The sequence below is a fragment of the Gorilla gorilla genome, chromosome 9, assembly GCF_029281585.2.
Source record: "Gorilla gorilla gorilla isolate KB3781 chromosome 9, NHGRI_mGorGor1-v2.1_pri, whole genome shotgun sequence".
NCBI lineage: Eukaryota > Metazoa > Chordata > Mammalia > Primates > Hominidae > Gorilla > Gorilla gorilla.
In genome coordinates, this window is record NC_073233.2 from 24,547,567 (window position 1) to 24,562,507 (window position 14,941).

General features: G+C 40.1%; 1 protein-coding gene across 1 annotated transcript; it reads left to right on the top strand.

Annotated features, from left to right (window-relative positions):
• The first annotated feature begins 11,720 nt into the window (after nucleotides 1-11,720).
• On the top strand, nucleotides 11,721-13,166 carry LOC101133475 (mas-related G-protein coupled receptor member X4). Its single transcript, XM_004050777.5, has one exon. It carries the CDS (start codon nucleotides 12,143-12,145, stop codon nucleotides 13,109-13,111), a length of 969 nt encoding a protein of 322 aa, XP_004050825.3. The 5' UTR covers nucleotides 11,721-12,142; the 3' UTR covers nucleotides 13,112-13,166.
• Nucleotides 13,167-14,941: the final 1,775 nt, after the last annotated feature.

Here is a 14,941-nt window from a genome sequence, read left to right on the forward strand (position 1 = left end):
GAAATACAAACTACCATCAGAGAATACTATAAACACCTCTATGCAAATAAACTAGAAAATCTAGAAGAAATGGATAAATTCCTCAACATATACACCCTCCCAAGACTAAACGAGGAAGAAGTTGAATCTCTGAATAGACCAATAACAGGCTCTGAAATTGAGACAAGAATTAATAGCTTACCAACCAAAAAAAGTCCAGGACCAGATGAATTCAGAGCCAAATTCTACCAGAGGTACAAGGAGGAGCTGGTACCTATTCCTTCTGAAACTATTCCAATCAATAGAAAAAGAAGGAATCCTCCCTAACTCATTTTATGAGGCCAGCATCATCCTGATACCAAAGCCTGGCAGAGACACAACAAAAAAAGAGAATTTTAGACCAATATCCCTGATGAACATCGATGGAAAAATCCTCAATAAAATACTGGCTAACCGAATCCAGCAGCACATCAAAAAGCTTATCCACCACAATCAAGTGGGCTTCATCCCTGGGATGCAAGGCTGGTTCAACATACACAAATCAATAAACATAATCCAGCATATAAACAGAACCAAAGACAAAAACCACATGATTATCTCAATAGATGCAGAAAAGGCCTTTGACAAAATTCAACAACGCTTCATGCTAAAAACTCTCAATAAATTAGGTATTGATGGGATGTATCTCAAAATAATAAGAGCTATCTATGACAAACTCACAGGCAATATCATACTGAATGGGCAAAAACTGGAAGCTTTCCCTTTGAAAACTGGCACAAGACAGGGATGCCCTCTCTCACCACTCCTATTCAACATAGTGTTGGAAGTTCTGGCTAGGGCAATCAGGCAGGAGAAGGAAATAAAGGGTATTCAATTAGGAAAAGAGGAAGTCAAATTGTCCCTGTTTGCAGATGAAATGATTGTATATCTAGAAAACCCCATCATCTCAGCCCAAAATCTCCTTAAGCTGATAAGCAACTTCAGCAAAGTCTCAGGATACAAAATCAATGTGCAAAAATCACAAGCATTCCTATACACCAATAACAGACAAACAGAGAGCCAAATAATGAGTGAACTCCTATTCACAATTGCTTCAAAGAGAATAAAATATCTAGGAATCCAGCTTACAAGGGATGTGAAGGACCTCTTCAAGGAGAACTACAAACCACTGCTCAAGGAAATTAAAGAGGATACAAACAAATGGAAGAACATTCCATGCTCATGGGTAGGAAGAATCAATATTGTGAAAATGGCCATACTGCCCAAGGTAAATTATAGATTCAATGCCATCCCCATCAAACTACCAGTGACTTTCTTCACAGAATTGGAAAAAACTACTTTAAAGTTCATGTGGAACCAAAAAAGAGCCCGCATTGCCAAGTCAGCCCTAAGCCAAAAGAACAAAGCTGGAGGCATCACGCTACATGACTTCAAACTATACTACAAGGATACAGTAACCAAAACAGCATGGTATTGGCACCAAAACAGAGATATAGACAAATGGAAAAGAGCAGAGCCCTCAGAAATAATGCCACATATCTACAACTATCTGATTTTTGACAAACCTGACAAAAACAAGCAATAGGGAAAGGATTCTCTGTATAATAAATGGTGCCGGGAAAACTGGCTAGCCATATGTAGAAAGCTGAAACTGGATCCCTTCCTTACACCTTAGAAAAAAATTAATTCAAGATAGATTAAAGACTTAAATGTTAGACCTAAAACCATAAAAACCCTAGAAGAAAACCTAGGCAATACCATTCAGGACATAGGCATGGGCAAGGACTTCATGTCTAAAACACCAAAAGCAATGGCAACAAAAGACAAAATTGACAAGTGGGATCTAATTAAGCTAAAGAACTTCTGCACAGCAAAAGAAACTACCATCAGAATGAACAGGCAACTTACAGAATGGGAGAAAATTTTTGCAATCTACTCATCTGACAAAGGGCTAATATCCAGAATCTACAATGAACTCCAACAAATTTACAAGAAAAAAACAACCCCATCAAAAAGTGGGCAAAGGATATGAACAGACACTTCTCAAAAGAAGACATTTATGCAGCCAAAAGACATATGAAAAAATGCTCATCATCACTGGCCATCAGAGAAATGAAAATCAAAACCACAATGAGATACCATCTCACACCAGTTAGAATGGCGATCATTAAAAAGTCAGGAAACAACAGGTGCTGGAGAGGATGTGGAGAAATAGGAACACTTTTACACTGTTGGTAGGACTGTAAACTAGTTCAACCATTGTGGAAGTCAGTGTGGCGATTCCTCAGGGATCTAGAGCTAGAAATACCATTTGACCCAGCCATCCCATTACTGGGTATATACCCAGAGGATTATAAAACATGCTGCTATAAAGACACATGCACATATATGTTTGTTGTAGCACTATTCACAATAACAAAGACTTGGAACCAAGCCAAATTTCCAACAATGATAGACTGGATTAAGAAAATGTGGCACATATGCACCATGGAATACTATGCAGCCATAAAAAATGATGAGTTCATGTCCTTTGCAGGGACATGAATGAAGCTGGAAACAATCAGTCTCAGTAAACTATCGCAAGAACAAAAAACCAAACACCGCGTGTTCTCACTCATAGGTGGGAATTGAACAATGAGAACACATGGACACAGGAAGGGGAACATCACACACCGGGGCCTGTTGTGGGGTGGGGGGAGGGGGGAGGGATAGCATTAGGAGATATACCTAATGTAAAATGACAAGTTAATGGGTGCAGCATACCAACATGGCACATGTATATATATGTAACAAACCTGCACGTTGCGCACATGTACCCTAAAACTTAAAGTACAATAATAATAATAAAAAAAAGAAACTTCCAAAAAAAAAAAAGACTCACAGAAACCTACAGTAAAGGAGTGGAAAAAGATAGTCCACTCAAATGGACACTAAAAGTGAGCGGGAGGAGCTATTCTTACATTAGACACAACAGACTTTAAAGCACAACAGTTAGAAAAGACAAAGAGAGATATTTTATAATGATAAAAGGTCTATTCCAGCAGGAAAGTATCACAATCCAAAATATATATGCACCTAACACTGAAACTCCCGTTTATAAAACAGTTCCCACTAGACTTAAGAAATTAATTTGATGGCAACACAATAATAGTGCAGAACCTCAATAGTGCTCCACTGACAGCACTAGACAGGTCATCAAGACAGAAAGCCAACAAAGAAACAATGGATTTAAACTATACCCTAGGCCCGGCGCGGTGGCTCACACCTGTAATCCCAGCACTTTGGGAGGCCAGGGCTGGTGGATTGTCTGAGCTCAGGAGTTCGTGACCAGCCTGGGCAACACGGTGAAACCCTGTCTCTACTAAAACATAAAAAACTAGCCAGGCGTGGTGGCATGTGCCTGTAGTCCCAGCTACTTGGGAGGCTGAGGCAGGAGAATTGCTTGAACCCAGTAGACGGAGGTTGCAGTGAGCCAGGATAGCGCTACTGCACACAAGCCTGGGCAACAGAGTGAGACTCCATCTCAAAAAAATAACAATAATAAATAAACAAAATAAAATACTATACCCTAGAACTAATGGACTTAATGATATTCACAGAACGCTCTACCCAACAACTGCAGAATATACATTCTATTCATCAGCACATGGAACATTCTCCAAGATAGACCATATGTAGGCCACAAAACAGGTCTCAATAAATTTAAGAAAATTGAATTTATATCAAGTACTCTCTCAGAACACAGTGGAATTAAATTGGAAATCAACTCCAAAAGGAACTTTCAAAACCACACAAATACATGGAAATTAAATAACCTGCTCCTGAATTATCATTGGGTCAACAATGAAATCAAGATGAAAATTTAAAAATTCTATGAATTAAATGATAACAGTGACACAACCTATGAAAACCTCTGGGATACAGCAAAAGTGGTGCTAAGAGTAAAGTTCATAGCATTAAATGCATACATCAAAATGTCTGAAAGAGCACAAATAGACAATCTAAGGTTACATCTCAAGGAATTAGAGAAGCAAGAACAAACTCAACCCAAACCCAGCAGAAGAAAAGAAATAAAAACAATCAGAGCAGAAGTAAATGAAACAAACAAACAAATGAAACAAAAGAAAAATGAAACAAAAAGCTGGTTCTTTGAAAACATAAACAAAATTGATATACCATTAGCAACTTTAACCAAGAAAAGAACAGAGAAGATCCAAATAAGCTCAATTAGAAATGAAACAGAAGATATTACAACCAATACCACAGAAATACAAAAGATCCTTCAAGGCTACTGTGATCACCTTTACATGTACAAACAGGAAAACCGAGAGGATATGCATAAATTCCTGGAAATATACAAACCTCCTAGATTAAACTAGGAGGAACAGAAACTCTGAACAGACCAAAAAAAAAAAAAAAGCAGAGAGATTGAAATAAAAATTAAAAAGACATTGCCAACAAAAAAGTACAGGATCAGACGTATTCACAGCTGAATTCTATCAGATATTCAAAGAAGAATTGGTACCAATCCTACTGAAACTATTCCAAAATATAGAGAAAGAGAGGATCCTGCCAAAGCATTGTATGAAGCCAGTGTCACCTTAATACCAAAACCGGAAAGGAGGTAACAAAAAAGGAACTACATACCAGTATCCCTGATGAATATAGATGCCAAAATCCCCAGCAAAATACTAGCTAACCCAATCCAACAGCATATCAAGAAGATAATCCACCATTGTCAAGTGGTTTTCATAGCAGGGATGCAGGGTTAGGTTAACATACACAAGGCAATAAATGTGATACATCACATAAACAGAATTAAAAACAAAAATCACATGATCATCTCAATAGAAGCTGTAAAAGCATTTGACAAAATCTAGCACCCTTTATTATTAAAACCTTCAGCAAAATCGACATAGAAAAGACATACCTTAATGTAATAAAAGCCATCTATGACAAACCCACAGCCAACATTATACTGAATGGGGAAAAGTTGAAAACATTCTCCCTGAGAACTGAAACAAGACAAGGATGCCCACTTTCACCACTTCTATTCAACATAGTACCACTTCTATTCAACATAGTAGTGGAAGCTTTAGCCAGAGCAGTCAGACAAGAGAAAGAAATCAAGACCATCCAAATCAATAAAGAGGAAGTCAAACTGTCCCGTTCACTGAAGATATGGTTGTATACCTAGAAAACCCTAAAGACTCATCCAGAAAGCTCCTAAAATTGATATATAAATTCAGTAAAGTTTCAGGATACAAACTCAATGTACACAAATCAGTAGCACTGCTATACACCAACAGTGACCAAACTGAGAATCAAATCAAGAACTCAAACACTTTTACAACAACTGTAAAAAAAATACTTAGGAATATACCTACCCAAGGAGGTGGAAGGCCTCTACGAGGAAAACTACAAAACACTGCTGAAATCATAGATGACACAAACAAATGGAAACACATCCCATGCTCATGGATGGGTAGAATCATTATTGTGAAAATGACCATACTGCCAAAAGCAATCTACAAATTCAATGCAATTCCCATCAAAATACCATTGTCATTCTTCACAGAACTAGAAAAAAATTCTAAAATTAATATGGAAACAAAAAAACCCCACATAGCCAAAGCAAGACTTAGCAAAAAGAACAAATCTGGAGGCATCACATTACCCATCTTCAAACTATACTACAAAGCTATAGTCACCAAAACAGCATGGCACTGGCATAAAACTAGGCACATAGACCAATGGAAAAGAAGAGAGAATCCAGAAATAAAGCCAAATACTTACCGTCAACTGATTTTTGACAAAGCTAATGAAAACATAAAGTGGAGAAAAGACAGCCTATTTAACAAATGGTTTTGAGATAATTGGCAATCCACATGTAGAAGAACGAAACTGGATCCTCATCTCTCACCTTCTACAAAAATCAACTCAAGATGGATCAAAGACTTAAATCTAAGACCTAAAACCATAAAAATTCTAGAAGATAACATCAGAAAAATCCTTCTAGACATTCACTTAGGCAAAGACTTCATGGCCAAGAACCCAAAAGTAAATGCAACAAAAACAAAAATAAATAGATGGGACTTAATTAAACTAAAAAGCTTTAACACAGCAAAAGCAATCGTCAGCAGAGCAAACAGACAACCCACCAAGTAAGAGAAAATCTTCACAAACTAAGCACCTGACAAAGGACTAATATCCAGAATACAAGGAACTCGAACAAATCAGCAAGAAGAAAGCAAACAATCCCATCAAAAAGTGGGCTAAAAACATGAATAGACAATTCTCAAAAAAAGAGATACAAACAGACAACAAACATAGGAAAAAATGCTTAAGATCACTAATGATCAGGGAAATGCAAATCAAAACCATAATGCGATACCACCTTACTCCTGCAAGAATGGCCATAATTTAAAAATCTAAAAATAATAGATGTTGGCGGGGATGTGGTGAAAAAGGAACACTTTTACACTGCTGGTGGGAATGTAAACTAGCACAACCACTATGAAAAACAGTGCGGAAATTTCTTAAAGAAGTAAAAGTGGATCTACCATTTCATCCAGCAATCCCATTAAATATATATAAATATATATATATATACAACTATGTATATAGTACACATATACATTTATATACCATGGAATAGTACTCAGCCATAAAAAGGAATAAAATAATGGCATTCACAGCAACCTAGATGGAACTGGACACATTATTCTAACTGAGGTAACTCAGAAATGGAAAACCAAACATCATATATTCTCACTTACAAGTGAGAGCTAAACTGTGAGGATGTAAAGGCATAGAATAATATAATGAACTATGGGGACTTCAGGGGAAGGATGGAAGAGGTGTGAGGGATAAAAGACTACACATTGGGTACAGTGTACACTGCTCAGGTGATGGGTGCCCCAAAATCTCAGAAATTACCACTAAAGAACTTATCCATGGAAGCAAACACCACCTGTTCCCCCAAAACCCATTGAAATAAAAATAATAACAACAAATGATTTAATTTCACAGAACTTTAAAAAAGTTTAATGTTCAGAGTTGATAATAATAAAAGAAGTTAGAAAAAAATGTGTAGCAAGTGGTAGCCTCTGGACAATGGCATTCTAGATTTTCACTTTGCATACACTTCTCTACCATTTGGAAAGAAAGCATACACATGAATATATCACCACTATGATAAAGAAAACACCGAAACATGGTGTCAGGCCTTTTTCAGCCTTGATGATCCTATGATCTACTTATTTATTTAGTTACAAAGCCTCATAACGAAAGTTCACATTACTTAATGTGATATCTAGGCCCATAATTGATTTTCAAAACCAGGACAGCAATTACTTACAGGAAGCTGAACAAGATGGGACGTGATGGGAGAGGCTGATATGTATTGGATATGGGACAGAGGCCAAGAATCATCTCAGTTAGGATTTGTGCCTCAAATACCTCTGGCCTCTGATTTGTCCATAGTCCTCATACAGGAAATAACAAGGCTGTCCAGCATCTTCATAAGCCTGGATTGCTGACCAGCTTTCATTTCAGCTCCTGTAGGCATCTCCTGAATTAAGCAACACAGAAAAGTCCTCTGAAGACACTGAATCCCAGAAAGGCTCTCCACCTTTAGCACAAGGGAGGTCTTCACCACAGGACAAAAGAAGGAAAGATAAGGGTAAGTACCAAGAACTGTCTTCTTCCATAGTCAGTTATGGTTTTTGCTATAAGATCATGTCCCTGTGCTTCCACCTTGGTGCTACATGCAGGGGGTCATGAGCTTGTTTCAGAAAAGACAGGAGACATGAAGCTTCGTTTTGGAAACTGAGTGCTGCCAGCCCAAACTGTGTGAGTTCCAAATGGGGTCCCCCTTCTGATTTATCTCCCCATATCATCTCCTTCATTCCAATCATTCAATCTGCTCTCCTGGAGAGAATGCTGCTTCTTACATTCATTTAAGGAGCCAGAAGACATGAAGACATTTCTTCCCAGAGTTGAACTGCTGTAGGGCCGGTTTTATTGTTTCACTTACTTTTTAAATTTATTCTTCTTTGCCTATCTGGAAAGGACCAAGGAAGTTATAGATAGTCCAAACTGAAATAATTAAGGAGTGTTTCATGAGGAAAGGATTTACAAAGATGCGCAGGGTTAAGGGAAAGAGATGAGGCATGGGAAAGCACCTCAAGCAGCAATACATAGGGGAGTACTACTTCCTCCCCTAGGCTGAAAGGCACAGGGAAGGAGCAGTTACCATTGTCGCCATAGCCATAGCTGTAGCCATAGGGGTGGGAGAGCGTGAGCAGGCAGGTGGAGAAGCCCTGCACAGCCAACACACAACCACACAGGCTGATGTGGTTTGGATCTGTGTCCCTACCCAAATCTCATGTTGATTGTAATTCCCATTGTTGGAGGGAGGGCCTGGTGGGAGATGATTATTAGATCATGGGGATGATTTCGCATGAATGTTTTAACACCATCCCCTTTTGGTATTATTGTTTTGATACTGATAAGTTCTCATGAAATCTAATTGTTTAAAAGTGTGTAGCACCTCCTCCCTCTCTCTTTTGCTCCTGCTCTCACCATGTGAGATGCCTTGCTCCCCCTTTGCCTTTCACCAGGATTGGATGCTTTCTGAAGCCTCCCCTAAAGCAGAAGCTGCTATGCTTCCTGTATAGCCTGTAGAGCCATGAGCCAATTAAACCTGTTTTCCTCATAAATTTCCCAGTCTCAGGTATTTCTTTTTATCAATGCAAGAAGGAACTAATACGCAGGCAGAGAGCCGGGAGATGGAAATCCCAAGGTGCTCTCCTGCTGTCTTCCAGTCTCCTGCCAGTATGTCCCAGTGTCTCAATTTCATTAGAAACCAGAAATAAAAAGAATCCTACTAATGTGGTACATGGAAGCCACTCACTTGGGATGTCAAACAGGATAGAGAAGAACGGAAAGCAAATCCTCATGCCAAATGAGACTATTCCTCTTACCTTCTTATATCCTCCTACTTCCTGAGGCTTGCTCTGCCTGAAGGTGATTGATTCCTGTCTCATTTCAGCTCCATGAGACTACTTTAATGTTTGGCATGTCTTTCTCTACTGTCACTTTTATGCAGAAATGTTTGCATTTGTCAAAAATGCATAGAAAATAAAATGTAATTTAAAAAGAGAACATATTTATTTGTTTAGAATATAAGTTTGGCTGCTCTAAAAAAGACATGAAGTAGAAATATCTTAAACAAAAAAGTATAATTGTGCCTCTGGGTCACTAGATTCTGAATCTGCAAATTCAACAAACCACAGGTGGAAACTATTCCAAAAATAAGGGTATGGTGGAGTTGTGTATGTACTGAACAGGTACAAACTTGTTTTTCCTTGTCATTATTTCTGAAAAAGTACAATATAAGAAGAATTTACATAGCATTTGCATTTCGTCAGTTATTCTAAATACCTAAAAATGATTTAACATATCAGGGAGAAAGTGCATAGGTATATACAAATACCACATATAAGGAAATAGAGCATCTGCAGATTTTGGTGTGTGCTAAAGTTCTGGAAAAAATCCCCTGTGAGTACCCAGAAATGACTATCTTTGAAATCCGAAGTAGAAGCTCCAAGGCATCACACATCAGAATTCCAAAAATTGGGGCTCCCAGTCCCTAGACAGTTGCCCTCATCTTTGTGATCCTGCATGGTTTCCAGCTACATCAGCATTCCAGCCTTATGGAAAAGGATGAGGGGAAGGAGAGGCTTTACTCCTGCTATTGATCCTGTGAGCGAGGAATTGCTTACATCACTTTGTGATTCTTCCACTTAACAGCACCTGGTCATACAATGTCATCCACCATCAAGGAAAACTGGGATGTGGGTCTTTGTGCTGCTTTTATACTCTCAGAATTGTTATGTGACCGAAGAGGAAGATGAATATTGGGACAATCTAGCAGTCTCTTCAGCCCTGATTGTCTCTGACTCTGTGCTCACATCAAGATTTTTCAAGAACTCCTCAGAAATAATGAATGATGGGGCAGAGAACAGAACTGGAGCCTCATGCAGGGCTCCAGGGACCAGGGCTGGTATTAGACTTGCTCTTCGTGTTGTGAACTCAGGAAAACCCTTTAATTATCTATGCCTTGGCTTCATCTTATGTTATATGAGGATAATACCGTAGACGGTGTTTAAGGAACACAGGCTAAATGTTGGTGATACTACAGGGAAAATGACAGGTGTGACTTAGTCCTTATGGAGCTTTGGTTTTCATGAGGAAGACAAACATATCATACCATAAATATAGATGGAGAAACTCTTTAGTGCCCTGAGTGTGGATAACAGAGGCTTTCCTTTTCCTCCCATTTCCTTTCTGGGCCAATCAGGGCTGTGGCAGCTTGCCCCTCTAAGAGAGCTCATGATGGATGCATTCACTCATGATGCTTCTCTGTACTCCCAGCAAAGGGTGCATCTTCTGTCCACCAGGAGGCCTCCTGCCCCTGTGCATCCTCAGGATTCCAGAGCAAATGTGACCTCTGATAGGCAAAAAGGAACTCCTGAATTTATTCCTAAATGGCATTCACTCACCTCTATTTTGTTCCCTCTTTGATTTGCCTCTCCTTCTCTATGTGGAGTTTGCTTAGGTCAGTTTTTTTTTCAATCCACAATTTTGGCTGCCAACTTGGATTTAACTTGAGAATCACTCCTCTGCTTTACTCCCTCTAACATGTATAATCGACACAGGGTGGTGCTGGGTATAAAGGGCTGCTCCAAGACTGGATTGTGAGTCAGACCTGCTGGACTCAAATTCATACTACATAATACATAACCCCTGGGACAAATAATTCCCTTTCGTTGTGCTCCAATTGCATTATCTGCCATATGGGAATAATACCAATTCTTACCTCCTAGGCTCTTCAGGTGATTAAAAGAGACAATTCCTTACAAACTCTCAATCAGCTGCTGTTATTCTCCCAGATTAGACCTAATCCTCATTCTCCAGTTGAAATCTGCATGAATCTCTCTCTTTACACTCCAAGCCCTACACATCGCCTATTTCCCCTCATGGACGCCTCTCATACAAATGTTTGCATCAACAAAGAAATGCTACCAAAGATCTCCTGAAAGAGAGAACGAAAAAGGTTTACATTGTGTATACCCAGCAGAACACTTAGTAGTCCCCCATAGATATTTCCACACTTCAATTACCTCCGTCAGTTACACTCAGACCTCACCCTCACTTACTCTTTCCTCTGTTCTATTGCTGAGTAATTCAGATAAGACCCACACCCTACCCAAACACTGTGTACAAAAATGCTTCTAGGTGTTCAGCAAAGCCACACTGATTCTTCATTTCAAAGGCACATCAGTTGTCAATTTCAAGTTTTGGGCACACATCAAGAATTCTTCTCAACACAGATACAGCTTTCCACAAATAGAATTCTGATGAATTAAATTTTCTTCATCCAGTTATACGTGTGTGTTCTAATACCTTACATTGTGCTTTCATCTTTATTTTCCATTTCATCCAAATCTACCAGTACCATTAGTCTCATGAATGCATTCATTCATTGAATGAATGTATATGAAAAGCACAGTGTGCTGCTCATGGAAATAGGCACTGGGAGTATAAAATGTAAAATGTAATCCTGTCTGCAATGACTGACACACTGAGTTATTTCTCACCCACCAGGCCCAGCCATTTTCACACTTATCCTAGCAAAGGTCACATTTTCCTCTGGTTCATAATGCATGGTCTTCCTTCCTGTCCATGGATGACCAGTCCTAGTCACGAGTGTGTCACAACCACCTCTTTGTGTATCTGAATTCCTCCACCTGAAAGAAAATTTCAGACCCAGGATAGATTAATCATCAGGTCCACAGCCCTGGCCGGATGAGTGGGGGTGTTTTGATCCTGATGTTATTCCCATGTCAGCACAGAACTTGTGTGGCAGTAGAGAAAGAGGTCAGGCTTCAGAGTCAGCAAGAACTGGATTTCAAACTGGATTTGAGGACCCCCACCTTTGGTAAGTGACTTATTATCTGCGAGCCTCTGTTTCTCTCTTCTTTAAATGAGGACAGTAAATCCCATATGGCAGGGTGGTGGGGAGAATCAGAGATGATACGGCTGGTGATCACATCTGGTTTGTGTTCCCAGGGGCACCAGACTAGGGTTTCTGAGCATGGATCCAACCGTCCCAGTCTTGGGTACAGAACTGACACCAATCAATGGACGTGAGGAGACTCCTTGCTACAATCAGACCCTGAGCTTCACGGTGCTGACGTGCATCATTTCCCTTGTGGGACTGACAGGAAACGCGGTTGTGCTCTGGCTCTTGGGCTGCCGCATGCGCAGGAACGCTGTCTCCATCTACATCCTCAACCTGGCCGCGGCCGACTTCCTCTTCCTCAGCTTCCAGATTATACGTTCGCCATTACGCCTCATCAATATCAGCCATCTCATCCGCAAAATCCTCGTTTCTGTGATGACCTTTCCCTACTTTACAGGCCTGAGTATGCTGAGCGCCATCAGCACCGAGCGCTGCCTGTCTGTTCTGTGGCCCATCTGGTACCGCTGCCGCCGCCCCACACACCTGTCAGCGGTCGTGTGTGTCCTGCTCTGGGCCCTGTCCCTGCTGTTTAGTATGCTGGAGTGGAGGTTCTGTGACTTCCTGTTTAGTGGTGCTGATTCTAGTTGGTGTGAAACATCAGATTTCATCCCAGTCGCGTGGCTGATTTTTTTATGTGTGGTTCTCTGTGTTTCCAGCCTGGTCCTGCTGGTCAGGATCCTCTGTGGATCCCGGAAGATGCCGCTGACCAGGCTGTACGTGACCATCCTGCTCACAGTGCTGGTCTTCCTCCTCTGCGGCCTGCCCTTCGGCATTCTGGGGGCCCTAATTTACAGGATGCACCTGAATTTGGAAGTCTTATATTGTCATGTTTATCTGGTTTGCATGTCCCTGTCCTCTCTAAACAGTAGTGCCAACCCCATCATTTACTTCTTCGTGGGCTCCTTTAGGCAGCGTCAAAATAGGCAGAACCTGAAGCTGGTTCTCCAGAGGGCTCTGCAGGACACGCCTGAGGTGGATAAAGGTGGAGGGCAGCTTCCTGAGGAAAGCCTGGAGCTGTCGGGAAGCAGATTGGGGCCATGAGGAAGAGCCTCTGCCCTGTCAGTCAGACGGGACTTTGAGAGCAACACTGTCCTGCCACCCTTGACAATTACATGCGTTTTTCTTAGCGTTGTGCCTCAGAAATGTCTCAGTGGTCCCCCAAGGTCTTCAAATAAATGTTTATCTAACCTGACAGTTCCAGTTTTCACCCATGGAAAGCATTAGTCTGACAGTACAATGTTTGGATTCTCCTTGATATTACCAATACATTTTCCCTGTTATCTTGCACTGCATCTTTCCTACTGAACACTTTTTCTGCACTTTTCATTGTAATAAAAGGAGTTGCTGTCCACAACCCTAAAACTCTTCTTTATACTTGTTTTCTACCTGAGAGTATCAAAAAGGAAGATTCCTTATTAATCTGTCAGACTATGTTCCCCTGAAAATCATGTTCCCTTCTATGACTGGAGGCATTACTGCAGTTGGAAGCTCAATTCTTAATAAGTGAGTTCTGCTACCTCTAAATTCCATTGAATTCTCAGATATAAAGCAAAATAATGACCTTAGAGAGAGATTCTCCCTTCATAAAATCAGTCTTAGAAATTGGTTTTATGAATAGCCCTCTCCTGTCATTTGTCCACACATGGTCACACGTTGGCTTTGGTTTCTAGTAAAGACAACCGTGGCCCCTTCCCCTTGAGAACTGGTAAGTGCTTATTTAGCTCTTCCTGGACTAACGGACCAGTGAGGAGCCTATAAATACACCCCACCAGTTCCATTTTGGCCATTGGAAATTAAAATTGGTTTCAAACTGGAAATTATCTTGAAAACCATTTATTATCCATTTACAGAGTCTTTAAGTTGTAGGAGAATTCTTCATACTTTCAGGTTTTGTACAAATTGTTCTGGCTGTAACTTTCAGTTAGTTTTATGGCTGTTAACATAAGAAGCAAAACTGAAAACATCTGACTTTTCCATGCTAATGTCAATTATAGTATCTGGATAATAACTTACAGTTGGTACAAAATTCTGATACATGCTGTGACTTAGATGAACACGGAAACATTGTGCTAAGGAAAATATGCCAGATACCAAAGAACAATATTGTAAGGTCAAATTCTACAAGGTATCCAAACTAGGAAATTCGTGAACACAGAAAATAAATTAGGAGGATCCTGGTGCTGGATGATGGAGAGAATGTGTAGCCATTATTTAATGAGCACAGACTTTCTGTGTGGAATAATGCAAAGTTCTTAGAAGGGACAGTGGTAACGGTTACGACTTATTGTGAATGCACTTAATGACATTGAATTGTACAAATAAAATGGTTAAATTGTAAAATGTATGTTATGTGCATTTTACCACAATTAAAAACATTTAATTATAAAAACAGGATCAGTACAAAATTCAGGACTATTCTCCACCAGTGGTTATCCCTTCAACAGATAGCTCAAGCAGACAGAAGAGACCACCAAGAGAAAATGTGACATCACAGCAGGGTCTGTGCTGCTCATAGACAGTGAGGCTGCCCCTCAGATTAACCCTCACTGAGGGGAGCTGACACATGCATTTTGAGTATACAGGAGACAGTACAAAGTAGCTATGAAAGTAATAAAGAGGTCTATAACAATAAACAGGTGTATAGTTTTCAATTTGTCCAACCAAATTTATTAGTGGCTCATATCACATTGTTCACAATGTTGAACTCAGGTCCCCTGAGTGCAGATCCATTGCTCTTCCAGGCTCAGCACTCTGCTGATGCTGAATCCTATCTGTCCACCCTCAGTTTCCAAATGCCATAGTAGGACATAGCTGTAGGTAAGGGTTTCCTACAGGTTGGAGGAAGCAGGAAGGCAGTGTTTGCAGCCAATG